Raw genomic sequence first — 26,307 nt, forward strand, 5'->3', positions numbered from 1 at the left:
TCTCAAAGCACATGTGACAGCACAAAATCTATTTTTCTTTCACTTTGTAAACTGTTCTGTTTAGAAATTTGTTCCAAGACTACCTGCCAGCTCAAGTTCCATGGGAAAGAAAGCTGAGAGACCTAACAGAGACAGATTCGGATCTTCACTTTCTGCAAGATGTTCACTGTCAGCTACATCCATCCATATATTTCAGTGTTCACTGTATTCACAGTAACTTCAACAGTAGAATCACAGAATGCCTTAGGTTGGAGGGGACCTTAAAGATCATCTAGTTCCAACCCAACAGCCATAGGCAAGGCTGTCACCACTAGATGAAACCATCTCACGTGCTTTTGTCCCAGTGTGTTACATTTACTATTGTAATTAATCACAATAATCCATAACTGTGAAGACATAGAAAGCTCTGATAGAATTGAGAAGCCAGAAGCAGATAAGAAAATGTTCCTCTTGTAAGTTCAATACAATTGCTAAGCGTCAGCCATAAGAGTGCCACTAGGTGGGCCATTAGCAGGTGTAAAATGCCATGAAGCCATGGAGCTATGGCACCAGACAGCAACGTTCCATATGAGACCCAGCTGTACACACACACAAATATCCACCAAACTCTGAACTAAAGAAAGCAGTGGGTCCATCTGAATGATTGCATTCCCTAGAAGTCTCCCACCGTTGCATTTTGTTGTACTCCTTTCTATGGACATTTGTTGCACGTATATGTTTCTATTTTCCTTGAGATTTCAAAAGAGTTGGCATTTTTAGAGTATTGCTAGTTAATTGTTGGTGAGAAAAGACAAATTATGAGCAGGGGAACTGTTCGGGGAGGATTTAGTGTATTTGAATAATTTAGACCCCTGCCGCCAATGTGACAGGATTGTTTTTCTTTTGCAGTAGCCTGCTGCTGCAAGAATTAAAACTGTCGTGGCAGGCTATAGCCCGCGCTAGGCCTTAGTAATGAGCTTTATCAGTCAATAAATGATTTTATGCAGCAAATTAAACTGTAAATTTGGTTTAGGTGGTAAATATTTAGAGAATAAAGATATCCAGCTAATGAGGAGGACTGGGTGGGGAGAGCATGTAATGCAAATGTCAATCCTTTAAATCTTTGGGAGGCTCGGGCTTTGCAGAAAGTTTAGTGCTACAGCCTTTTTTCTAACTTTTGTGAAGAGCAGGGAACCCTATCTCTGCTGTATTTACAGTGCTAAAGGAGGAGGGAAGACCATTGCAGGGTTCGGTGCAAGCCACAGGTCCGTGCACACATTTGGCCCTCAGACCAAGGCATCAAATGGCCTCATGCTGAAAGCAGAGACACTGGATATGTTGCACTCACAGCAGCCAAGCACGGGAAGGCTGATAGGAGCCGAGTTCCCAAAGGATCAGGGAAGCTGGGAGCCTCTTCCTGGCTCAAGTCTGTACCTCTAAACACAGCTCACGTGAAAAGATCTTGGTCCTCAACTTGCAGCAAGGAGAGAAGCAGCCCTTAACAGAGGCACCTGATTTAAAACCTTCCCCTCTCAAACAGGAGACTACTTCTTACACCATGACCTTTCAGCTCTGGAGCTGCTTCTCCCCTAAGGCTCACCCAAACCCCACGCTGCTCTGTGGCCCACCCTTGAGGGCACATACATGGAAAGGGATTCTGAGAATGTGTTTTTAAAAGGCACATCTGGATTAACATGGATGAAAGGACCCCAAACAAATAAGTCGCATTTGTTCAAAGGTCAGGTGATTAGCAATATGCTGCTTCAAAAGCAGATGGGGAAGCATTCTACCAAAGCTGGTTTCCAGGATGAGTCCTTGACTTCCAGCTATGCTCCAAGGACTATTCTTTCTCCAGGGAAGGCCTGGAAAACTTATTAATCTTGGCAAGGGCATTTACAATGAAGATGAAAATTTTGCATTGAAGTTTTTTTACTGTAGCCAAAAAGTCAGCTTTCAGAGGAAAAAAGTATGTGATAAAAATGTCAGTCAGCTCCATAAAGAATTGCTGGAACTCTTCCTAAAGCTAGAAGTGTTAACCTTGCTTTCCTTCAACAGTAGTAGCATTTTTTCCGTGCGTGATTTCTGCTGGATATATTATTCTATATTTTCTGACAAGGAAAATATACACAATCCTTGATAGGATAAGTGAAACAATGGCTTTATTTATGCCTTCCAGGTGACACTGCCAGATGGTAAACCTCACACAAACAAAACCAGAAGTGCCTGGATGCTGCATAGAGCTAACAGAGAGCCTACTCCAAGGTGGGGAAACCATCTCCTTTCGTGAGAAACACAAGCCAACCAAGAATCCATGCCAAAAAGTCCTCTTTGAGCCAGTTCCAGGCTCAGATGCAGCACGGCTCACAGTGACAACACACGGAGAACCCCAGCTATGCAGAGAGCTGCTGTGAACAAGGATGTCCCTACTGGGGTGTCCCTATGTTGCGTGAGCTTCTTGCAGGCACTCAGGTCAAGGTCAGCTTTGACATTCTAGGCAAAGAGTGACGCAGTCAACTATGAAAGGCATTAGAGCGAAATTTGAAAAGGACACAGTTACATATTGAAAGGAAATTGAGCCACGGAATATCCCAGTAAAACTCGGTTGGACCCACACATTGTACACTCCAAACAATATGCTATTAAGTGCAATAAATCCAAACGGCACTCTAGAGATTTGTTTGGGAGATCAGAATATGTATTATAGATATGCTATGGAAGGCTGTTTTAAACACGAAATCTATTCAATTGCAAGCTGTTGATGTTAACCATTTCTTGAAAGACCCAATACACTAATGCAGTTTATTTACATGGCAGAGAATGAAACTTCATGTATCACCTTCTCCAAGCCTTTCTTTGATTAGATTGCCTCAGTTTAATTACCAAAGTCTGTTAAAGGACTTTCAGCACAAATGTAATTTCATGCAGGTGTTACCTGGTGTAATGAAACCAGATGTTTCCATTGGAATAGGCCTCCCTCATTTGAAATGTGTTGCTGCAATAGCCTGATATGTATATCCATCAGTTCAAACTGAAGAAGAAAAAGAGCGGTTGGGAATGTTAGGTAAGTTCAGATTTTGAGTACAGAACAGAATGTGCCACCTGTTGTCTCCTCTTTTCTGATTGTACGTAACTTTACTTTTAAATATCACAATTGTTCCGACTTTGAGTAATTCAGCAGGCTGGCCAGCTCTGCAAAGCATTAGGAGCATAATGAACACAGGCACAGACTTGCACATGAAAAAGACAAGGCTGTTCTTCACCAGGCACAGTCTTTTTATTGTCATCTTATCCTTCTGTACTTCATATAATCCATGAAGCTCTCTAACCACTTTCTGCAGTGAACTAGAAAGTTCTTGTCAGGTTAACAAAACATATTTATTGAGGCATATCAGCAGCAATTTAATAAAAATAAAATCAAAACTAAAAGCACTTTCAGTTTTCATTGTACCTTTGAAAAGCTTTTGAATATCCATGGGTTTCTACTAGTAGGAAGTTATTCTATAGGCGTTTTTAGAGCTGGTAAAATGGCATAAAATGGCATGAGTAGTCATACTGATATTCACGAGAACGACATGGTCAGACCTGTAGTTTAACTAACATTTTGGACATGCAGTTTACTTTTCGTGTTATAAAACCCAGTAAACGATAGTAAGCTGGCTGCTGTTGTGAATACAAAAGAAGTACATATTCCTTGCATGAGACAGTCTCCTCATTTTCCATCACATGCATAATCATTAGTGCTGCTAATTTTATCTTCATTATTGTAAAGTCTTGACTGGCCAAATGACAGACTAAAGGCTTAAAGCAAGAAGAAGAACCAAGACCACACCATGCCTAAGCTAACAGCAATGGGGGCTAGTTTCTATAGCATCCAAATTTTGCATCACTTTTCTGATTAACCCAGTTCATCACCCACAAAGCGGAGACAGAAGTTGTACACATCAGGCAGTACTGTCTGACACTGGAGAAAAACTCCTCACCACGCTGCAGAGAGTAAAAATGGCCCCTGCCAGTTTCAAACTGACACAAAAGGAGCTGTGATGAAATGTTCACATTTCAACCCAAAAGGAGCAAACCCAGCCCCAGCTGGCCAGCTAAGTGACTCCAATCGGCCATTCAAACATGAGCCTGAGTCAGAACCCTTTCACATTTCTCCCCATTGTTCTGTCAAGCCCTGATGCTGCACAGATGACACAAATCCAGCCCTGGGACTCAAACTCATGGGACTGCAGAGCTCTGAACAATGCAGAACAAAGGGCCTATGGGCATTAACAGAAAGTTCACAAGTAACAGCTAACAAGCAGTGGCACACAAGGCTTGCCAACCAGACAGCTCCAAACAACCAATGCACTCACTCTCTGGGTTAATTCTTTTAACGTTAAAAACAAACAAATACAGAAGATCAAAATACGAATAAATCACACTACCCTCTCCTATTCTTCCATCTGTATCTCATGCTAACCTTCAATCCCTTTGGAAAGCACACAAGCACTGAATGAGAATGAGAACTTGCAAGGTGGGGTCTTGAACTGCAAGTACAACAAACAGGCAGAGTACACGAACATACACAAGTGAGCTCATGCACACACACACACACACACAGACATTGTACATTAACAGCTCCAAACCTCTGCCTTTACAGTCGCCTTCTCGAAGGAATTCATTTTTATTTTGTGTTGTTTTCAGGTTTACTTGGGGGGGGGGAGGTGTGAGGAAAAGGGAGATATAGGTAAGTCAACTAAACTACTGTCTGCCCTCATTATTTCAATTCAGGGACTGACAGTACAAGACTTAATATTACAATAAAGCAAAACTGGTGTCAGCAAAAAAAAAAGTTTCGATGACACACTGATATGGAACACTATGATACACTGGTAAAAACTATGTGAAAACCAGAAACACATAAGACTGCAATTTAATCTTTTTATTTGAAATATAAATATTGTTACTATCAAGCTTGACAGTATAGAAAATGTGTGCCCTGCAGCCTTCTGACAAAACAAAATTTATATTTAAAACTTCCTGAAATAATGCCTTTCATATGTGGAGTTTTGTCACATTGCAGCGGCTCTGAGCCTACCTTATGGTCCTGCACCTTTAATTATTTTATGCCTAGAAGACACATTTTAAATAGAAGAGGCGGGTTACAAGAGTTTTGACAGCTGTGGATGATTAAAATACTGACAACATGCACTATATAAAATTCCCTGAGGTTTTAGCTGGGTACTCACACGAAAGTTAGCGATTAGATTCCCTCCCCCACATCCCACCAGCATGAAATGCTCTTAGCACCAGTCTGCTACCCCCTCCTTTTTAGTCAATGCAACCCCTCCCTTCCCCCCCCCCCCCTTTTTTTTTTTTGTTTAATATCTCAAGGCCACATACTTGAAAATTGGTCAACAAATTTGATTTAGTAATCTGTTCCCATTTTACAAATATGCAGCCAGGTTTCATGACCAGCTGTTCTGTATCACTGCATGAATGGAGGAAGGGAAACCATTTAAAATGTATGAATGGTTTTAGGTTTTGTTTCCACCTACCCCTCCCTTTACAACAGTGTTACAGCTTGTACTGATTTTCTGGCCTTTCGACCTATGTGTTTTGGTTGTGCAAAATATTATATTATGATGGGAAAAAAAAGTGCTCCCCAGTTCAGGAAAACACTGATAGACGTTCTTAGCTCTGCTGGCAGCCTCCTGACTTGGTACACTTCAGTAAGGGACACATGTATGGACTTTGGTTAAACTGGGACTCTAACCTTCCAGTTCTTCGTATTAAAGGCTACATATGAAATAATAATAATTACAGTGACATCGAGCTGTGGCTACAACTATGTCAGTCTGTCTCTCACTTTATAACACTACTGGCTATGAAACCCTAGAAGCAGCAAACTAACTTCAAAAATATATGAGTATTAGCAGAGTCAGACTACCAGGACGTGGGTCTTAAAAGTACTGCTCGTTTTTATTATCTTTAAGTCATTTTAATTAGACACTTCAAAACGCAAGGAAGATAAAGAAATAATCACCCATCATTTGGATGCTCCTCAACCCCAAAAGAAGGAACATTGAAAAGGCAAAGATGGATCTGGGATGAGCCAGTTTCTACACTGACAATAGAAAAGCACATCCTCCTTCAGTCTCATGAAGCAACCTGGCAAAGGTGAAGAGTTAGGATGGCCAGGATTGAACAGACTCCAAACTTCATATAAAGCAGAGATGACCCAGAGAGACGTGCAAGCCAGGAAGCAAGATTAGCAATGAGATTAATGTCATGGAAAATGCAGACAGAGAACCTTGAGAACAAGAACAAAACCCACATGGTCAGGTGGGACAAGAGCTGGGTCGACTCCTGGTTGGGGCAAGGACAAGATCAAATACGTGGCACACAGTTGCAGCAACCCACCCTGTAATTTAGATTCAGCTATTGGTGCCTCTGTATGAAGAAATGTCTATTTTACCACTCAAGAAACCTCTAACAGGTTTGATGCACACTCCTTGTGATTCTTTGGGAGTACCGAAAGGTGAGGCTTGGCTGTACAGAACACAGTCGTTCAGTTTTCAAGCTTCTGCTGTCCCAGAAGGTGCACACTATACCTGCAACTATGCAATTTTTCTTGTAGGGCTATGTTAAATAACTCTGATATTAACAAAGACAGGGATTGGAGAAGGTTCTTCTCCTTACAGTCAGCGCACGTTATTGATGCAGAACGAAAACTGTAGAAACAGAAGCCAAAAACAGTTGAAATATTTGTTTAAAGAAGTACAATCAAATTATTATGTTTGGCCAAGATATAAAATACTCTTTTAATCTTTAATATTTGTAAATACAATGTCATAAATATGTATATATATTTTTAGATTAGAAATAAGGAAGGATTTTTCCTTCCTTGAAAAATCACAGTTCCACCAGTTACATACGCCAGGAATGAGCCACAACAGCAGAACTTCATACAGCAGTACTTTACTTCCTATGAAAGCATTATGAAAGCAAAGTGTTTGGAAGATGATGCCAATTAACAAGTGCCTTCAGCCACGGGCCCTGAGGATTTCAAAGTGCATCAGAGAAGCAAACAGGATATCTCTCTTCAATTCTTTTTCCAGATATGTGTAGGCCCTGTGCACTCCTCCCCCAATTCCCCATACTTTGAGTGAGCAGAGTCTGTTCATAGCAGTGTTTGCCTCTAAAAATCTATGGATGGAAAATTCAAGACTTTAGCCAAAAAGTGTTTTATATAATAAACTCAGGATACAATCACACTGAGCCCCTAATGAAGCCTAAGTACTACAAATGCCAGGCTGATTCCACAGACAATGTGGTTTTGTAGAACAAACATGAATCATATAAAAATACAGCTGAGAAATGTAAATTCATCTCACCAGGGTGTAAAGGCAAACCCAGCCAAAGGCCAGAGACAATTTGCTGGTTTGTCTTGCTGTGGCTGGTGTTTTGCAGGGTAGCTCTATCCATGTTGGAGTTCTCAGTACAGCAAATGTAAGCAAAGCACCACACACATCTTTTTAAGCCCCAAAAGAAGTCTTAAGCAGTGAATAGCAAACTTCTACAGCTGTGTGAAGGACTCTGAGCACCTGGCCATTTTGAGACAGGAAAAAACAAGCCATTCTGAACATCCTTACAAATAATTGGAAACGCATCGTTCTCCATCTGTATGGTCACCAGAGTCAAATATTGACAACAGCTCTATGATGAGTATAACCTGAACAAACACAGGTTGTAATAAATGGCAGAGGCTGTTCACTCCAGTAAATATACCATAAACAGAAGTACGCAAGGGAACTGCTCAAATCTTGGTTCATCCACCGCAGAATAAGATTAGAGAGCAGAAATCTCTGCAAGGTGGAAGCAAGGATCAATGATATGCTGTGCCACTGAAGATGAAAATTATACACAGCAATCACAGGAGTTTTCAGCCTCTTCAAAGAAAACGACAGTGCAGGACCATATTAGGACTGCCTATTGAGGACCTTGTATGAACAGTTGGAAATGAGTACGGATGTACCACTGTGGTCTGAAACTGAAAGATTTGAGTACCTGACAGCATCTGCTGACATCATCCAGCATTTTAACCTTAAAAGCCAGTGAGAAATAAACCACGGATCCAGTGCCAAGGAACCAGTTGTGCAAAAGACAGTCATCTGTGCACCTTAATTATGTTGTCTGTGCTGCGCTGTTGTGAACCCAGGCCAAGCTGAAAGTGGGGAAGATGGGTGCTCCTCCACCCCTTTTCCACCATTCAGTCATCGCTGTGCAATCAACAGCATCTGCTCATTTCCAGATCCTAGTCAAAAGACAAACAGCATTGAAAATCACTGCCCTTCAGCTAGCCAGCACCCAACATACAAGCTGAAATCCTCAGGGCTGGGGACTGTGAGAGAAGTGCCTGAGAATGAAAAAAAAAACCAGAAATCTGGGAGTATTTCTTTTCTTAAAAAACTCAGGGAATATTTCAACTATCCCCACCACCCCACCCTTGGGAAAATGAGTTATTAAAAATGCTGGAATGCAATCTGTGTCAAAGGAGACATTACATCAGTCACTTGTTCGCCTGCTTTTTGTTGTTGTTGAAGTTCTCAGTAAAGCAAAAGAATGAAATACATAACCTAGTGTCCTTGTCCTCAAACCTTCACTGTTATATATAGGATATTGCTGAGTATTTTATGGCTACTGCTGTTTCCTCACTAGAAACTATCCAATACAGATGTTCAAGCATTGGTCTGTAAAACACAGCATCTATTAGAGCAGTTAAGCCACACAGCTCAGCTCTTTCTGGCTTCCCAGTTCGTTACATATATCATACCATACATTATTGGTTGAATCATCACTTTCCAACTGATTTTGGAGTTTCACAGTGCTCAGCGTCTAACACACACGCTGATGGGCTCAGAGTGTCTCTCATCTTTCTTCGCACAAGCAGTTACAGCTTAGCATTTTTGTATCCAATTATGAAGAAAGATGAGAACGAAATGGGAAATAAAAAAGTGACAGGTAGAATTACAGAACAAAATGGTATTGTATGCTTTGCTTGATGCTAATTGGTTTTCTTAACTGTTTGAAATCTGTGGCTTAGCATACAATAACCCAATGGGAGTGGCCTGCCAGCCATTTCAGACATGTTTTTTGTCTATTTAATTTATTTAGTGGCAGCTTTAATGCTTTTTGGCTGCTGGGCAACTCAACAGACATAACGAGGATGATCTTTATGGCACACAAAATCGGGGGGGGGGGGGGATTAAACAGGAAACATGTTTCTATCAAAGAAACCAAGATGTTTTGGATTAGCTGAAGTTTCCTTTAAAAAAAAAACAAAAAAACAAAAAAACAAAAAACTTTAAAAAGTGCAATATTTCATTGTTTAATGAGCTAAAAGTTCAACACTTCCGAGCTCTACCATCACAAAACTTCCTTTCACGTACTTCTGATTCTTCTTACTGATAGAACTTTTTTAGTCAAGTCAGCTGAGACTGCAGATGGGTCACTGCTGATGAGCAAGTGGAAATGCGAACAGCCAAGTGACAGCAGACCAAAGTAATATCCTACACCTGAGTAACTCATCAGTACGCGCTGTCTGGGTATGATTATGAGACTACCTCACAGATTCATCAAGAGTAATCAAGAACTGTTGAAATCTCTGCTGGAATTTGGATACTGCAGTCCTTCTGCTGTTGGCAGCAGGGGGACAGAGGTGAGTGGCAGGGTCCCTTCATCTGAAGATACATGTCATTTCACATGCTGAGATTACTGCCTATTTGAATAGGTATCTGAAATTATATTTTCTCCTGGCACGACATATGTATATGATCTATAAAAATGCGGGGGAAATATGCCCACTTCTGAAAATGTGGCTTGTATATGGCTGAGGTATAACAAAAACGGATCGGCTAACGCCTGGTGGCATTCAGTGAAAGCTGGGCTCAGAGGCCAGCACTGCTGGTCTTGTCTTTTTCTCTACTGACACCAAAGTGATGGAAGGCAAAGGGGGCAGGGGAAGAATCAGGATAAACTTTCAAGTGGCTTCAGACATATAACCAGATTTCCAGTTTGGGCTCTGAAACCAAGACGGATAATAAATTTAACATTTTCTCTGGATGGTGATGTTATTAAATAATAGGCATAAAATCAATAACTACCACGTTCTTTGGAACTTTGTGAAACTTACCTTGTTCAAATTTGAAAGCGCTCTCAGATCCAGACAGCCGAACACTGTAGAAAAGCAAGGTACATTTAAAATTGAACATTTTGGGCTTACTTTATGCTCCCAACTACAGCTTTTGGGATTCTGCACATTAGCTCTACTTATTGTTTTTTATATTTGTAAGAAAAATAGGCCTCAAAAGATAATGGATAGCATGCCTTACCAGAAAATATACAAGAGGTTCTAAAAATGGTACACTTGTAAATTGGTATAGATATTTATACTTGCTCTGATCCTCTGAGATGTACATTGAAATTTGTAATATAAACAGCAAAGGGTATTCCAAGACAAGCAAATTAAAATGAATTCTGCATCATTCTCTCCTGTCCTATTATTATAAGTTCTCAGGAGGCCTACAAACATTTGTACGTGAATTAAAACTGCATGTGAGTCTAGTAAAAGTTACTTTAAAAGAATCTAATCTTTTATTAGATCACAACGTAATTGATGTTTAAAATAAGAAGTTAGGCCCATTATCACAACGTTTAAATAGGCTGTGATAGTCTATCATTAGTATGCTATGTCTTTATAACATTTCACATTGTTTTCTATAGATCTAAAAACACATATATCACCATCAATTTATAATGACCAAACTTTTTTTATTTAGAAAGTAATACCATCCCCACCTCTGAGAGTGAGCTATTTATCACCATCTGATAAGAACACTATCCATTCCTATTCTCTTGGCAGCAGCTTTTCTCTTGGGTTGCTCTTCACAGGTAATAACATAGGCCAGGATAGGACCTCCCCAGCCTTTGAATCGTTAGTAATGCCAGACTCCCCCCCTTAACATCTGTCTGCCCTGTTCTGGAAACCCTCTGATGAAGTCTGCATCATTACTCAATTCCCCTTATGATTAGAAAGTTTCCCTCCCAGTCATCCTAATGCATCTTGGCTGAAAATTAAATTGGTTTCTTTTGAATTCCCTCAAGTGGAAAGAGAACAATAAGCACCATCCTTTGCACAACATTCTCATATTGAAAAGACTATCCTGATGATCTCTCTACAGTCTTATCAGTTCGCACAACTTTTCTTCATAGGTCATCTTCTATAAATCACAGATTTTCTTGTCACACTCCTCTCAATTTAATATGCCTTCTTGATTTCTAAATAAGGTGTCCAATGCAGTTCTTCAGCTGTGCACTCTCCATTGGAACTTTTTTACCTACCTTTTCACAAGGATATCATATGAGACAAAAACAGAAGCTGAAATCATGATATTTCAGCAATATCTTTCCCCCCTACTCAGGCAAGTTATTCTTTCAGAGAAAGAAATCACATAGATTTGCTGAGAACAAATCACTTCAATCTCATCCTATCTTTTACAACTTCCTTATCATTTGAATGGCTAGAAAGACATTTTTTAAAGATTTGTTCCAATGATTTCCAGGAATAACTGTTGGGCTGACTGGCTTATGAATTCCTGGTCCCTTCTTTTTCTCCCTTTAAAAAAGTAGGCATAACATCTAATCTTCTCCCACACTGGGGCTTTCTTTGTCTTCTATGTTATCAAATAATTCTGTATCTTCAGCATCATTTAGTATACGCTTAAGAGAACTGCATGCTGCTACTTCCTTTCTAATAAATTGATTAAATCACTGTGAGACATTCCTGGAAAACTAAACTGGAGAACAGCTGAACATTCTTAAACGACCAATTTGAATACACAAAGGAGCCTAACTTGCAACCCCAAGCACAAGGTTGTGAGGTAGTGCTCCACATACTTGCTCAGATATGGCTGGCTCTGCACATCCAATTAAAGAATTATCAAATTCAGGGAGCCACATTTGCAGAAAACTAAGTACGGAAAAAGTAGTTTTCTGCACATCCCAGAGTAGCTGTGCAGCTGCAAGGGACAGGAGAGGCCAACGAGACCAACATGATGGAGAAGCTGGGCCACTCCTTCTTTGCAGCAGCCCTTGGTTTTGCTATAAAGTGATTTCTCATCAAAACAAAAGGAATGCACTACCAAATCCTGGCTTACTATCAACAACAAAAAAGGGAAGACTTCCAAGCCAAAGAATACCGTCAGAGTCCAGATGACAAAAGTTTTGTCTTTTAGGTTTAGGTTCATTACTGCAATGATCCATGACAGTTCATCACTTCACCAACTCTCTGCCATGAGGTTCCAACAGATGGCTTCGATCCCTTTTACTCTTTAGCCTTCTCCTGTCCCAGCTCTATAAAGTGCCCAAAGCTACTGCTTGCTCTGCATGTTTGCTGAGACGACCCTTCCCACACAGAGCTATGGCCACCTGAAGTAATGGGTCAGAAACACTGCTGCATTTTCTCCTGTGCTCAGTTAGGCATGCAAGCACAGGGTTTGCAGGACAAAGTTTGCAACTGAGCTTGGTCAGTTTAATACTGGAAGGCAGGAAACTTGAAACCTTTAGCAAGCATTAAATATTCTTAATAAAGCAGAGAAAGAAATTGCTCTCTCTGTATGCTGCCCCGTGTGAATATTTTTAACATAACATGTGAAAAAGGAGTCTTTCTGAAGAGTTGATCCATGCATTATGTCACTTGTGAATTAAATACTGTGTTATCTTCTGAAATTATAGAAAGGAGGAGGTATTTTTAGTAATTGCTGGTTACTCAAGCCACCAAAAGAAAGCATGTTTCTCTGGGTACAACTGATTCTGTTTGTGGTTTCAGAAACCACTGCCAATATTTCAATAATGTATACATTACGAACTGCTACAGCTGGCAAGGTGTATCTGTGTTGTCTCTTCCAGGGAAGGATTTTGCTGCCTATTCAAAATGAATAGATTCAGAAGTGGAATCCAGCATGGAAAATGAAGGAAGGTCAGAGGAAGGGTAATATTTAAAGAAGATTGAGCTTTTTAACATGCTACTGGCTTCAGGATCTGCAGTCCCTAAAAATACTGGGTTTTATGCACTGGAATTCTGAGCAGACCGAGTACAGCTAAAGTGCTTCTTTGAGTGCTCAGAAGGACAGTTGTTCAGTATTCAAAAAAGAAAGGAAAGAGAACTTTTTCATTTTTAGGACACTCTGAAGCATAAACACTTTACCCAAATAAGCAACCCAAAAAGGGATTTTCAATCGACCAGAGCAAAGCTCTCTAAAATACCTTGATTCTGGCAGTTAATAAAGCAGATGCAGTACCTGGCCTCTTCTCCCTGCTTCAAGCAGAAAGTCTGAAATGTTTGTGTGGTGGGGGCTGGAGTGCAGGGAGGACTGAAAGATGGGTCTGAAGGTTTGGGAGAGGTGGGGAAGTACCTGAGAAATCAAGAATTGCCAGCCATTATGAAGATGCAGATAAACAGTGAGAGTTAAAACTCCATGGCTGAATTAATTGTTTGGAAACACATGAGAGCTGGCAAGCTGAAGGATGTGGGAGAACTATTCACTGCCTAGTTCAAATTAGATATGCAAAGGGACTATAAAAAAATCTTATCCTTGCATGACCATTCATTGATCTAATGACCAGCCTGAGCTCATCCTGACTGTCAACATATAAACATCTGTCCGTGTTGGTAAGCAGATGTGTATGGTCAGAGACTGCATAGGCCATGGATGCTACACAACAGAACCTCTTTTCTAAATCTACAGAGTCGTTTCGACAGGAAGGAGAACACAAGTCCTGTAAACAAAGAAATATGGAAAATTGTCCTTACTGGTAAGTAGGTGAAAATAATTCCCATAGTTTCCAATTTCATGTTTTTAAGCATTGAATTCAGAGGGTGGGAGAGGGGAAAAAAGCACAACAAAATAAAAATAATAACAATAAAAATAACCTTGCAGAATGAAAGGAAACCCATGCACTGGGTAACAGTGCATCAGAATTAAGAGGCATATATATATATATATATAAATATTTGCTCAACATCTGTTCCAAAGAGTTCCTACTAATATCATAAATTACACACAGAAAATACTCAGTATTTCACACTACCAGCTAAGACATGATTTTTCTCTTGGTTAATTCAATGACCAAACTTGAATTTGCTTCAGTTGGAGCATACTGGACCTCTGACTTCTCAGATTTATTTTCATGTGCCTGGGAGCAAAATTCTAGTTATATATCTACGCTCAGGCATAACTTTGCTCACATCAAGAAACCTCTCTGAGCAAGAAATGAGCACTGCTCCAAGACTCAAGGATACACTAGTAGGTCCTGCACCCTGCTCTGTTTCTATGCACTTTTTTTTTTTTTTTTGCTTTAGTATAAGCTGACTTATAGGAAGCTTCCAGTAGAGGAAAGCTGTAACTCATCTGAAAAGAATCTGTGCTTTAAGAAACTGGCACCTTCTTACTGGATCTTAAATAATATATCACATAATGCAATTATTCTATGTCTCCTGGTCATCACATGGTCTGAGGAAATCATAAGCTGGTTTTTAATAGTGGGAATGTAAGAATCCTATGGAGTTACAGTATACGTAGAACCCCATTCTTCTCTTTCTGTAATGTAAACTCATATTGGAATAAATATTTTTCTAAGTATCTATTCTCCATTTCATACATACATACATAATTATAACATGTAATAATTGTGCTTTGGGATGGTTACTTACCCAAAATATGCCAGACAATTACACTCTATGGTATTTCACTTAGAGACTCCCTCTCTCAAAATGTCCTGTTTGAAATGTGTGACACTCCTCTGCACTCCACTGCTGAAGTTGTGTTGTATTACAATCACATCTCATTTTAAGAACACAGCCATTTTTTCCTAGATCAGACACCTGCTATCAATTTGAATGGTATCTGACTGAATATTTGTGCAGGAAGGACAAGAATCAATTATTCATGAGTACTAAACAATAGACTGTACAAACACAGTTCATGAACCTGAATCCTTTACAACCTAGCTTATCTTCGATACATTTATAAGGGCAGCCCCATCTTTCTAACAACTGACATATTTATGGTACAAAAAAGGGGGAACAAAAAAGAGGAAACAAGTGTTTTCGCTAAAAAAAAAAAAAAAAAGTGAAATGTTTTGGATGATGTGAGATTTCTTTTCTCTTTCACTTATAAAAGTGATAATATTTAACCATTTAACAGAACTTAACTAGGCATCTCATGTGACAGCCCTTTCCCTGAGACTTCTAGCTCAGATTCTGCTGACCCAGGCTGTCTGGGTAATCCACACGGACACAGAAATACATGCGACTTTTGGATGCTTACCCAGGAGTGTTGTGTGAGTTTTGGACTCCTACCTGTTCTTGGCAACTTACCAGAACAAAACATTTTGAGGTTCTCTTGTCGTTAGGTCTCCTTCACTGCAGGAACCTGCGCTCTTTCTCTGGCAGCCTCTTCACTTTCAGCTTTTAAGTGCAATTCAATCAAACTCTGCCAGGTCTGCAGCGTTGATCTCCCTCTAAGTACTGCATTCTGTTAAAATCCTTCCCCATTTCGAACAGGGTTGTGAATGCTGCTGTTCTATTGTACACATTCTAATGTAGACTCTTCTTATTATCTTACGGCAATGGTTTAAATTCTGGTACAAATGTTTAAAGCATGTGGCATTCTGAAATTACAGTATCCATATCTGAAGTGTCACCATTACAGCTCCTAGTGGTGAGCGCCCAAACTATTGTGAAACATAATTTGAATTAAAATCAATCCTCCAATTGACTTTAAAGAGGCACCCAGTGCTGTTTATTTGTTTTCATGGAAAATAATACAGGAAATTAATTTCTTTCATACCTTAAGTGTTTGAGTTATAGAAGCCTGTAATGTAACATGGCATGCTTGATGAATAACATTTGCAGTGATTTACTTTAGAGCAAGTGATTGGCAGTTAGTGATTTTGATAACAACTTGCTGCCTGACACGCAATGGGCAACTCAGCTGTACAGCCAGTTCAGTGAGAACAGACACAGGGGGAAAAGAATTTCTACCGTGTTACATTTTATGATGGGGATTCAGAGGGAAGGAGGAGGACATAATTCTTTCCAAGATCTAGTAGCTGCTGCTTTAAGAAAAGAAATGACAAGGTTATGGGCTCTCCCTCTGCCATGCATCTCCTTCATAAATTTTAGCATTAAATTATAAATAAAACATATGAGGACTCAGCTCGATGAGAAATATGTCTGGACTTTGGCACTGTATAGGTCTGCACAAATCCATACAAGCTGCTTAACATTGATTTTCTTTGGCGTCTTTTGCAGCCCTATGCGGGCTACGCAATGCAGAAGGCAGACATGCCTTTTATTGTATCAGGCCCTTTGCCATTAATTACAGACATGCCTTTCCTTAATGACGGGGCACCACTGGCCTGCTGATTCCCAGACTGGATCACCAGAAGATGCAATCAGCAGAACGGAGCAGGGCTGCCAACCACGGGCTCTTCCTGGCCTGCCTGTTTTCCCCATCCTCCATTCTCTTTGCCACTGAGTCTTTGAGGCCACTGAGCATTGCCATCACATGTACCATGCCCCAATGGCTGAGTTCTGCTTGTTCAACCATCTTTCTGTACCCGTTGACAAAGAACCCAACATATATCTCTACTCCCCTTCAGGCAGAGTTCACAGTTGAGAAAGCAAGAGGGAAGACTCATCTTTCATACACCTAGAAGTGCAAAACTCCACAGCAGAGCCAATATTATACTCTTGCTCAACATGTAAAGCTAACCAAACCTCCTGAGTCTGCAAAACTGAGTGGAAAAATTGCAAAAAACAAATTTTGCCTGTGGTATTTTCACATCTTTTCTCTGGCCCTGGCTAGAAAAGTAAATGGTCTCAGTGGTTAGTGCACGGGGCCAGAAGTGAGGAGCCCTGGGCTCCGTTCATACCTCTGCTACTGACTCACTGCAGCAAACTGTTTGGACAAAATTCTTGAAAAGCACTGGCTAATTTTGGGAGCCAATTTTTTTTTGCATAAACAAGTAGAGACATGTAGGCGCACTGTACCTACCGCTTCTCATAAAGCCCGAGGGAGAGTCTGGCACACAGCACATCACTGTCAGCCATCCAGACCAGGATCTGGACCTTCGTTTAGGAAGACACAAAGCACTCTTCCATCTGAGTCAGAAAGCTGAGAGCTCCTCCTGGGCCCAGCGGATGCTATTCCAGAGATGCCAGGCTCAGCATTTAATCACAGCACCTAAAATTACTGGATTGAGCACTCCCAGTTTCTCCCATCTGCTAAATGGGCATTATACCTGTGTCATAATAGTCCTCTGACCTCCTATTATGGTGTGTCACAAAACCCAGCAATCCCACAAGATGAGATCTGTTTCAGAATATCAGAATATCACAGTAATATTACCTTAGAAGAGGTTTCGCTCAGATTTGTGCTTCTTGTAAAAGCCAAATCGCTGTTGGAGGATGATTTTAATTTTTCCAGATTAGTTTACCCACAGTAATATTCCCTTGTGTATGAAGGATTTGTTAAGTTGCTTTTCTTAATAAACCTTTCATATCAATTTCATCCTGCTGGGTAGATTTTGCCACTTTAGCAAGAGCTACTAAAACATGTATCTGATTAGGGAAAAAAAATAAAAATACAAATGTTCATATTAATTCCCCTTTTTTTTTTTTTTTTTTTTTTTTTTAACTTTGACATATTTCCTAGAAGATCTATCACTAATAGTTAATCCCTGCGATCGGCCCACGTAAACAATAACTGCTGAGCATGTAAAACAAATTGGGCAGGACCCTGCCTTAAGAGCAGGAGGTAGAGCTCCCATCAAAATCAATTCTCTCCCAGATCAAAAGGGTCATTCGTAATTATGCACGTGTATCTAAGAACAAAATTTGCCTTATTGAGAGATATTGCTACTTCACTTGCAATAATGTAAACGGTTAAAAGACAGGATAAAATGAGACATCCTTGCTGTTGTTGTACCAAGTGAATGTCGTGTCTCTGTCCACAATTCACCTTCTGCTGAACTGCCTGCTTGCAGCATTTCAAAACTTGATGCATTTTCTTTGCCCAGGGCAGTTTATATATGGCACGTTTCTCCCCTCAACCAACTTTACAATTCTTGTGCTCCCAGAGAATTCTCTCCCAGGTGTGTTCAGATTGCATGGGAATTCTGTCACTAATCAAAGAAAAACAAAGCATTTGAATATTAAAGTATAGATGGGAAGTCCTGAGTCTCTTGTTGAAATGCATGTTCAGTGGATCTGCCTGCTTTGTTACAGTGCTAATGGATCCCCCACTGTCACATTGCTGATCCCTGCTGGAAAGCCTTTATCTCTAGGGGACTAAGGTATTTCACCTCCCCTACTTCTTTCCACACCTCTGAGCAAATCATTAAGAGAAAAAAAAAAAAAAAGGCAAACAGATGCTATCACTCTGTGGACAGGACACAATCAATGACATCGTTCCAATTTGCAGTTTAAGTTTGAGAGAAATATGTTTAGAGGAAAAAAAAAAAAAAAACAACCAGAACCACAGAAATGAGAAAATCTAATCAACCATGTCTTAAAACGCATGGTGAACACGTCCCCTGCCTTATGTCCCTTATGGAAATTGTGCTTATACAACAGATAACTCAGCAATGCAGTCAATAACTGCAAACTCGATACTTCCAAAGGCACTAAAGGGGAATGTCAACCAGCACTGATGAGCAGCTTTGAACCCCTGGCATTTCAGATGCAGACTGACAAGCTAACAGGCCTTTCTTCCTCTGAAGGGAAGAGGGTTTTCATAGCCTGATTCCTATGAATAAAATTCAGTCCAAAAGTGCTGGGCATGTGCCACATTTCTTAAAAGGGCAATGATACCAGCCACTCTTGATACACTGGGGGAGGCCAATGGATGTTTGCACTCAGCACGGTTTTTCCAGTGAAAAAAAGGAACAAAAATATCCACAGAATATCTTACACCTGGGTAAGTACATCCATTTGGCGGGGAAGCAAAATGGAGTCCACTTCAGCTAATTTCTCCTCACTCGTTTATATTTAGCCCTGCTATAATGGTCCTGCAGCTCCCATCCTGCAAAGGCTCAGCATTGCCTCTTGAAATTAAAATGCTGCTGGATAACAACTCCAACTGCTTTCTATGTGCGGCTCTGATGAGGGGAATCCCTTCATTTTTTACAAAGCAAGCAATGACAAAATACAAAGGGTTCTGTTAGGCTGCACGGTCAGTGAGATTAAATGAAACCCATGGGTTAGTCAGAGTGTTAACTGAGGGAAAGTGAGGTGTTTATCCCTTTGGTCTGACCAGCACTGATGAGCACATGCAGAAGCAGCAATCCCTGGGTAGCAGGCACACAAGGACCATGCCTTCTGCTTGGCTTGGCTTATCTCTGCATCCAATGCCTGCAAGATCCTTCTCTGTACACGTTTAACTACTTGAGAAATGTCCATAATGCACTGCTTGAAAAAGCCCTGTAAGGCATCAAGGTAAGCTTAAGAAATGCTCTTAACTCTCCCAGGCACCAATTGTACAGCTCTGATTTCTCTTTTTCTTGGGTTATCCAATGTTTCCATAGCTATAAATGTTATTTGTGGTCAGAAATTATCCTGCCCTCTTTTTATCCCCGTATCTCACACACATCGTTTGAATTTTAAATTTAATTCTAAGGATCCTGTCAATAATTTTTCGTTCATAAAAACAGTATTTCCATCATGTCGTAAAAAAAAAAAAAACCCTAAATATTTTCAATTTCTGGAAGTAAAAAGCTAAAGCACAGACTGAGTAACTTTGAGAAGTGGAGTTCAGTGGTGCCTGGTATGGGATCCTTCAGAATGTGTTCTTTAGCAACTCTGCTGTTTGTACTGAGATATCTGGTAAGGTCTTTTGGGAAAACATACCGCATATCTCTTTAAGGTCCAACCAAAATATCATCTATCCTGCCCTCAGTACAACGGCCTTACTGAGATAAACAGTTCAGGGGAAAAAAAGTCTTCCACTGTAAATCATACTAACCAAACACTGGTGGGCCAAATTCCCTACCCTCCACTCCAGCAAGATGCTGTTTGCTCAACAGGGAGTCTGATTATTTGACAAAATTTAGGAGGTTAAAATTAAGACAACATAACTGTGGTCCTCTAAGAAATTATTCTGTTCTTATTTTCTTGCCTCTCTTTTTCTTGGCACCATGGGACTTCAGGTCAGAGCTAAAAAGCTTATGAACTCATTTCCTAAAATTTTCAGTCTCCCAAAAGCTTGCTTTCCTTGGATTATTTTTAATTCAGTCAATTTGTAACACATATTCAGCCTGTATCCTCCATAATATTTTATGATAAATCCCATTCAATTTCACATGTACGGTTGCAAGCTTTATTGCTTAACAAACATTTCATCTTCTCTCCCATAATTTATATCTGAATGAGTTTATTATAGACATAGCATTTCATTCATTGTGCAGTTAATTCTGTAACATGCTGCCTGTTTTCTGTATGGCCGCTCTACCATTATGTGCTTTCAGTACAATTGAATTTTTCCTTGGGAGCTTTATAAAATGGTTTATGAATATGTAATACAAATTGTATTAACAAGGCAAATGTACTTTTTATTCCTTTTGTGAACATTTCCAGTCAATGACTAGTGAGAGAATGAGCATGGTAGCATGCATCTCCCTCAACTCCTATTCACTAGGGCTACCCATGCAATATTATTTCTTAAAGGCTCATCACTTCAAAAACAAAGGCGTTTTAAAATCTCGGTTGATGCTGCAGTCAGCTCCATGGAGGGGAAGATGAGAAAGCTTTGCAAGGCGCAATCTTTTATGGCATACATTTCAGGCAGTCTTATTACCTTGATTACTATTATATATTTGTCTCACTTTAACACCTAGAAACACCAGTCCTGTTGGATTACATGCCTGCATGCATACATGACAAAGAGGCTATCCCTGCCTTAGAGCAAGCATCACTGACCATACTCCTCTAATGAGACAAGAACTGGATCACAGAACGGGAATAAGAACCGGCTTAGAGAGGGTTACGACATACAAGAGAGACTGTATGGAGGAGGCATCACTTTCAGAGCAACCGACAGAGATGATATATTCAGTGTGTGCAGCAGCTGCTGGGGGGAGTACATCATGCAAGGGGTAGTGACAGATGATGCTTAGCAGCCACACAACATTCTGAGGGAGCTCCCAGCATGACTTTCACTGTATGCATATACTTGCAAAATAAGAAGCAACATGTTTCTTTACCTAAATTAGTTTGCTTCCAGTAGACAGAAAACAATTAGCACACCAAGAAAGAAAGGTAGGCCCCTGGCCCCCAAGAACACTCAAAGCTTCAGTATAAAGAAGCTTATTTTACACCACAGCCTCAAAGCTCACCACAACACCCTTGTTAAAGCTCACAAGGAGGTTTGCTTGTGCCACTTACTTGCTAACGCACTTCCTTATCTTCTGCTCTGTCTCTGATTTGAGAATACACCTCCTGTTAAAAACTCCATCCTTCCATTCACCATTTTGGCCAGTACACTTTCTAGAACTGATCTGTGCCCGCTGTACTGGCTGATGGCTATTGGCCTGCCATGTGTTCTCAGTTACAGCACGGGGAGTCGCTCCTCAGTGACGTGACGGAAAGCCTAGAGCCTTCAATAGGAAATAATGTGGTACTGACAGAAGAAGGACAAAACAGAAAAAGTCTGAATATATTTCAGCTCAGCTGTACAGATTACAAGGGATGGAGCAAAAATTTGCTGCTGGAATTCAGATTCTTTTGATGTCTACCCACAGGCTCAAGAACTTCTGTACTGTCTATACTGGGAGGCAAGTAATATTTAACAGGCCGTTTTACTACCCATGTTAGATAGAATTACATCTATAGAGTGGGGTTTGGCTAGCTTCTTCTCTCAGATCCTCAGATGGACGTGTGGAAGAAAATCCCCTGGTGTCATTCTAGATTCCTAGAGCTAGTCTGGATTTGATGAATAGAGAAATCATCATGAATTAAGAGCAAGCCAATAAACAGGAAGGGACTTTCATATTTCATGAAACATGCTTGTAGAAGCATTCCCATTTCAGGAGAGGAAACAGCCCTGCTTTTAAAGAAGGGATCTTCTTATCTGCCTTCTCTATACTCGCGTATGCAAAGTGGGGTTCAGTAATACTGCTCACGCAGAGAGTCTCATGATTTTCCAGATTAGATTCATGAAAGGACTCAGAATTAGCAGCATGGATTGCTGAGCCATACCCACTCCTTATTAAATTCTTCCAATGACGATTTTACTGGAGTTTTATATTAGTGTTAACAAAAGACCTGAATAAGATATAAGTAAGAGATGTTATATTTTAAATAGAAGTCCAGGTAATGTGCCACTGGGGACCTCAGGATCAAATGAGCTTTTATATTTTTATGTAGAATGTAATCACTTTTTTCATGATTGTGGTTGCTACATTACTGTTATTAAAGAGTTTATTACCCTTTGGGGAATACTGCTCTCTGGAATTACATGCTTGCAGACCAGAAGAGATAGTGTAGCTTCATCCACTGATCCACTATACAGCATGGGACAACAGAACAGCAGCACACTGGGACTGGCATGGCATGGCACCAAGCATAATCCCACTGGTAGCGCAGGGAGTCAGAGTGAGATGCAATGGAAACTGGAAAGTCATTGTTATATGGTTATTCTGTTTGCAATCCTTTAGTACATAATGAGTCTCTACCAGGCTTTTCAGGGAAATTGGCCAAAATGTAACATGTAAAGAGAGGGCAAATAGGCAAAAAAAAAAAAAAAAAAAAAAAAGGGAAGATATTACAAGAAATGGAAAATTACCTAACAGACCAATTATCCCTCTTCAAACTTTGGAAAATCTTAGCACATCTTCCTAGACTATTATATATCTATCATTTATTACCAAGTCGACCTTTACCCCTCTCTCTACCTTGGCAGCGTTATGCTTTCACGGGAATTACTTTTTAACAGAGTATTCAATCTATCAGAAGACCCATTCAGGACCCACTTTCGAATCAAAGGGGTCAATACCCTCTTCCCACTGATCCGTTTTTCAGCAAGCGCTACGGTGAATATTACAAAGAAAACAGTGCCAGCTCCCAGGACAACCCTACTGGCTCCTTGCACCCTAAATACATCTTCTTCCATCTCAATTTCAGACTGCACTCTCAAGGATCATCATTAGGCAACGGGCTCATCCTACTAGTTCTGAGCTTCTATGCCTCCCATAGATTCCAGACTAATAACATACTTAAATGCGTACATCTCAGAAAGCAGACGTTATTACTGAAGTTTCCTCATTATGACTCCTGTGATGTAAACACATGGGTGGTGCTATTTTTTGACATTTTGCTTGTTTTCAAGGGGGAAGATATCTGTATGATATGTTTACACCGGAATGTGAATATCTGGAGGCAAATCAAATATATTAAGTGCATCCATATCATTACCTGTTGCTTCACTGAGACAAGGAAGGAATCTCTTTGTGGAAGATGAACAGGAATGTATTACCACAGCATCTTAAGAAATGCAAGTGATCCACAATGCCTAAAAAGGTTACAGGAGGTGACAGAATGAGTAGGTCTCTCTTTCTCTCACCACTAGGAACATCTCCTTGCTTCATTTCCCATGATAAGCTGTCAAGCAAACACTATCTAGAATATAAGAGGAAACAACTCATCATTTCCACATACAGTGGCTGCTTACGTCTCCATGTCATGGTGCTAGTAGTGGTTCTGAGCACACAAAATTCATAAATATCAGCAAAATGTGTGAAAAATATTCTGGAACATATATACTCATGTGGGTATTATCCATGGTATCTGCTGTCATCATTTATCAAATTTGTCTTTCAAAGATATTAGACTTCATGTCAAGGAGAAATGATATCCAGGACAGGATCATCAATACTACCATGCTGTCTGCTACCATGCTGTCTACAGCAGAGGAATTAAATTAAATTGCTATTTTCAATCTCAATCAAACAGAACTGAGACCTGGAGACCTGCCCCAGGTGTCAGTGTAAGGGAGAACAAGGAGGCACAAGCAGTACAAAGCCTAACAGACACGTCATGGTAGCATCTCACTGAACACCACTCAGAGGGTGGAGAGTCCTGGTTATCCTGTTCTAAGATGACCCACCCTCTTCCACTGTGAATTAGTAAGCAATTTCCCCTCAACCTGTTGTTGTTCAATATCATCACAAATACTCAGGACTACACAGAATGCAGTATCCCATATCAGCACTGGTACAAGCGCTTTTGCAGGGGAAAAGGGATCCCTATGCCCTGAGCATGACCACGATGGCATCTTCCAATAAATAGGATAACACCACCAGTAACATATTCTCAGCTCCTGCTGTGCTTTAACCACGCATTCCATTTAGCCTCTCAGGCAAGGACAGGGAAGGAGCAAGCAGTTTCTTGACTCTCCAGAGTTAAGATTTATGCTCACCCATACAGCATGTACACAAAATGAAATCAGCCTTTATACAGCCCCCCAAGTGGGAGGCACCCCGTCCTTGTATACCCATTCACACACCACATATCATGTAGCTCATAAACCATTTCACACATTAATGAGATCCAAATAATGCAGAATCTACAAAGTAGTAACATCTGTAGTTACACTACTTAGTTTAAGTCACAAGGATTAACAGTCCCCATGGTACTAGAAATACACTAATCACTTGCAAGGATCACAGAAGAATTGTTGCCATCTTGTGCTGCCTGGCTGGCCAAGTGATTTTAATCTTCTTTTGAGATAGATACTGGATCTTATAAACCACTGGTCTGCTGCTGTAAATAATGAAAGAATTCTACAGCCTATGTCCACCCATTATGTCCTTTTCGTGTAAGAGGCAGGAAAATCATATTTTAATGCGAAAAATTTTGTACTGAAAAAAAAAAGGAAAAAGTTTGCAACCAAAACTCTGTGAAAGAGCTTTGGTTTTCATTTTAATGACTCTTCCACAGCCTTATTTAAGAAAATCCTACAAGTAGGAGATAATCTAACAAATCCATGCATACCTAAAAACCCAGTGTTGAAAATAGATTGCAAAATCTTTTCCAACCCTCTTTAAGTAACAAAAATGAAAAAGAAATTAAAAAAAGGAAAGAAAAAGAAGAAAGCTTAAAATTCTGGATGAGCTTTTTTTTTTTTTTTTATATATATAATTAGAATTTTGATAATTAAATAGCATCTTTTAAAATGCTTTCTATAATACTGTATTTCCAATATGTATATAGATGTGTGTACTGAAATGTAATAGATACATTATTTCACTACCACTTTTTTAAGAACAACCAGAAATAATAGCATTCTTTTCACTGACTTGAACAGGCATCCATAGATCATCCAAAAGAATGCCACAGAAGAACAGCATTTGAATAATCCGTACTTTGAGTAATAGTTTGAACATAAAAGATTACTGTGCTGATGGCAGCCAGTGGACATATTTCATACTACTACAGTAACTTTCTTTCTTATCACTTCATTTAGTGATACCATCTCTCTTGAAAAAATAATGCTGTATGATATTTCTGTCTCCTGGAGTCGAGATGAGCATAACGATTCTATCTGGTTTAATACATGATAGCACTCCTACATCAGTTCTCCGTGAAAATCCAAAGGATTTCAAGGAAACAAACCTATATACCATGTTTGTCTTGTGTATGTTTGGCTTTGTTCTTTTCTGCAGTCTTTTCATTATTGCCGGTGTGCTGGCCGAACCCTTTCTATAGAAAGAATAATCGTAAATCTGCATGAAGTTCATGATGATTAGTTTCTCTTGGAGTTGGGCCAAAGAATAAGCCTTTCTCCAATACAGCCTTCACATGCAGGCTCAGTCAAGAATTCGTTTATTAATCCTATCAAGACTGGATTAAGCCACCCAGAGGCTCTAGTGACATCAAGTAACTCTGCGCCTTGAGATAGGCCTCCCAATCGAAAGATCTCCAAAACAGCAAGTTAGAGGTTAGCCCTGAACACAGACCACACTGTATCTCTACTTAAGCCCAAACACTGGATCAGGACACCCACATCGAGGCATCTGTCTCCCCACTGCAAGCACTAACAGCCCATGCTCCAGTTTAGGCCAGGACACAAAACGCAAGCGTGCTACAGGCTAAAGGATATAGGAATATTTAAAAGACAGAATGCGTTCTAAAAGATACTGTAACTGAAGATGAGAAGATAAAGTCTAAGCAACCCAGTAGCCAACCTAAGAATTTCTTTACTTATACCGTTTTATTCTATAAGCACA

At 40.0% G+C, this 26,307-nt stretch overlaps 1 protein-coding gene across 27 annotated transcripts in view; it reads right to left on the minus strand.

The window, feature by feature from the left end:
- The window catches only part of LOC116243858 (uncharacterized), a 654,784-nt gene that overhangs the window by 209,444 nt on the left and 419,033 nt on the right, over nt 1-26,307 (minus strand). For 8 of the 27 annotated variants that reach the window (XR_016470628.1, XR_016470627.1, XR_016470625.1 and 5 more), the window contains one exon: nt 10,157-10,200. The exons of 17 other annotated variants lie outside the window; for them this stretch is intronic. Coding sequence is in view for 1 of the 10 variants with exons in the window: in XM_090149391.1 (XP_090005517.1) it covers nt 8,238-8,278; nt 10,157-10,200 (85 nt within the window). In the remaining 9 variants the exon portion in view is untranslated. Of the gene's footprint in view, nt 1-6,798; nt 8,279-10,156; nt 10,201-26,307 lie in introns of those variants that run through there. 2 more of the 27 variants (XR_004170068.2, XM_090149391.1) reach the window with 2 other exon arrangements.

This window comes from Phasianus colchicus, chromosome 13 (genome assembly GCF_987193195.1).
Source record: "Phasianus colchicus chromosome 13, bPhaCol1.hap1.1, whole genome shotgun sequence".
Classification (NCBI taxonomy): Eukaryota; Metazoa; Chordata; class Aves; order Galliformes; family Phasianidae; genus Phasianus; species Phasianus colchicus.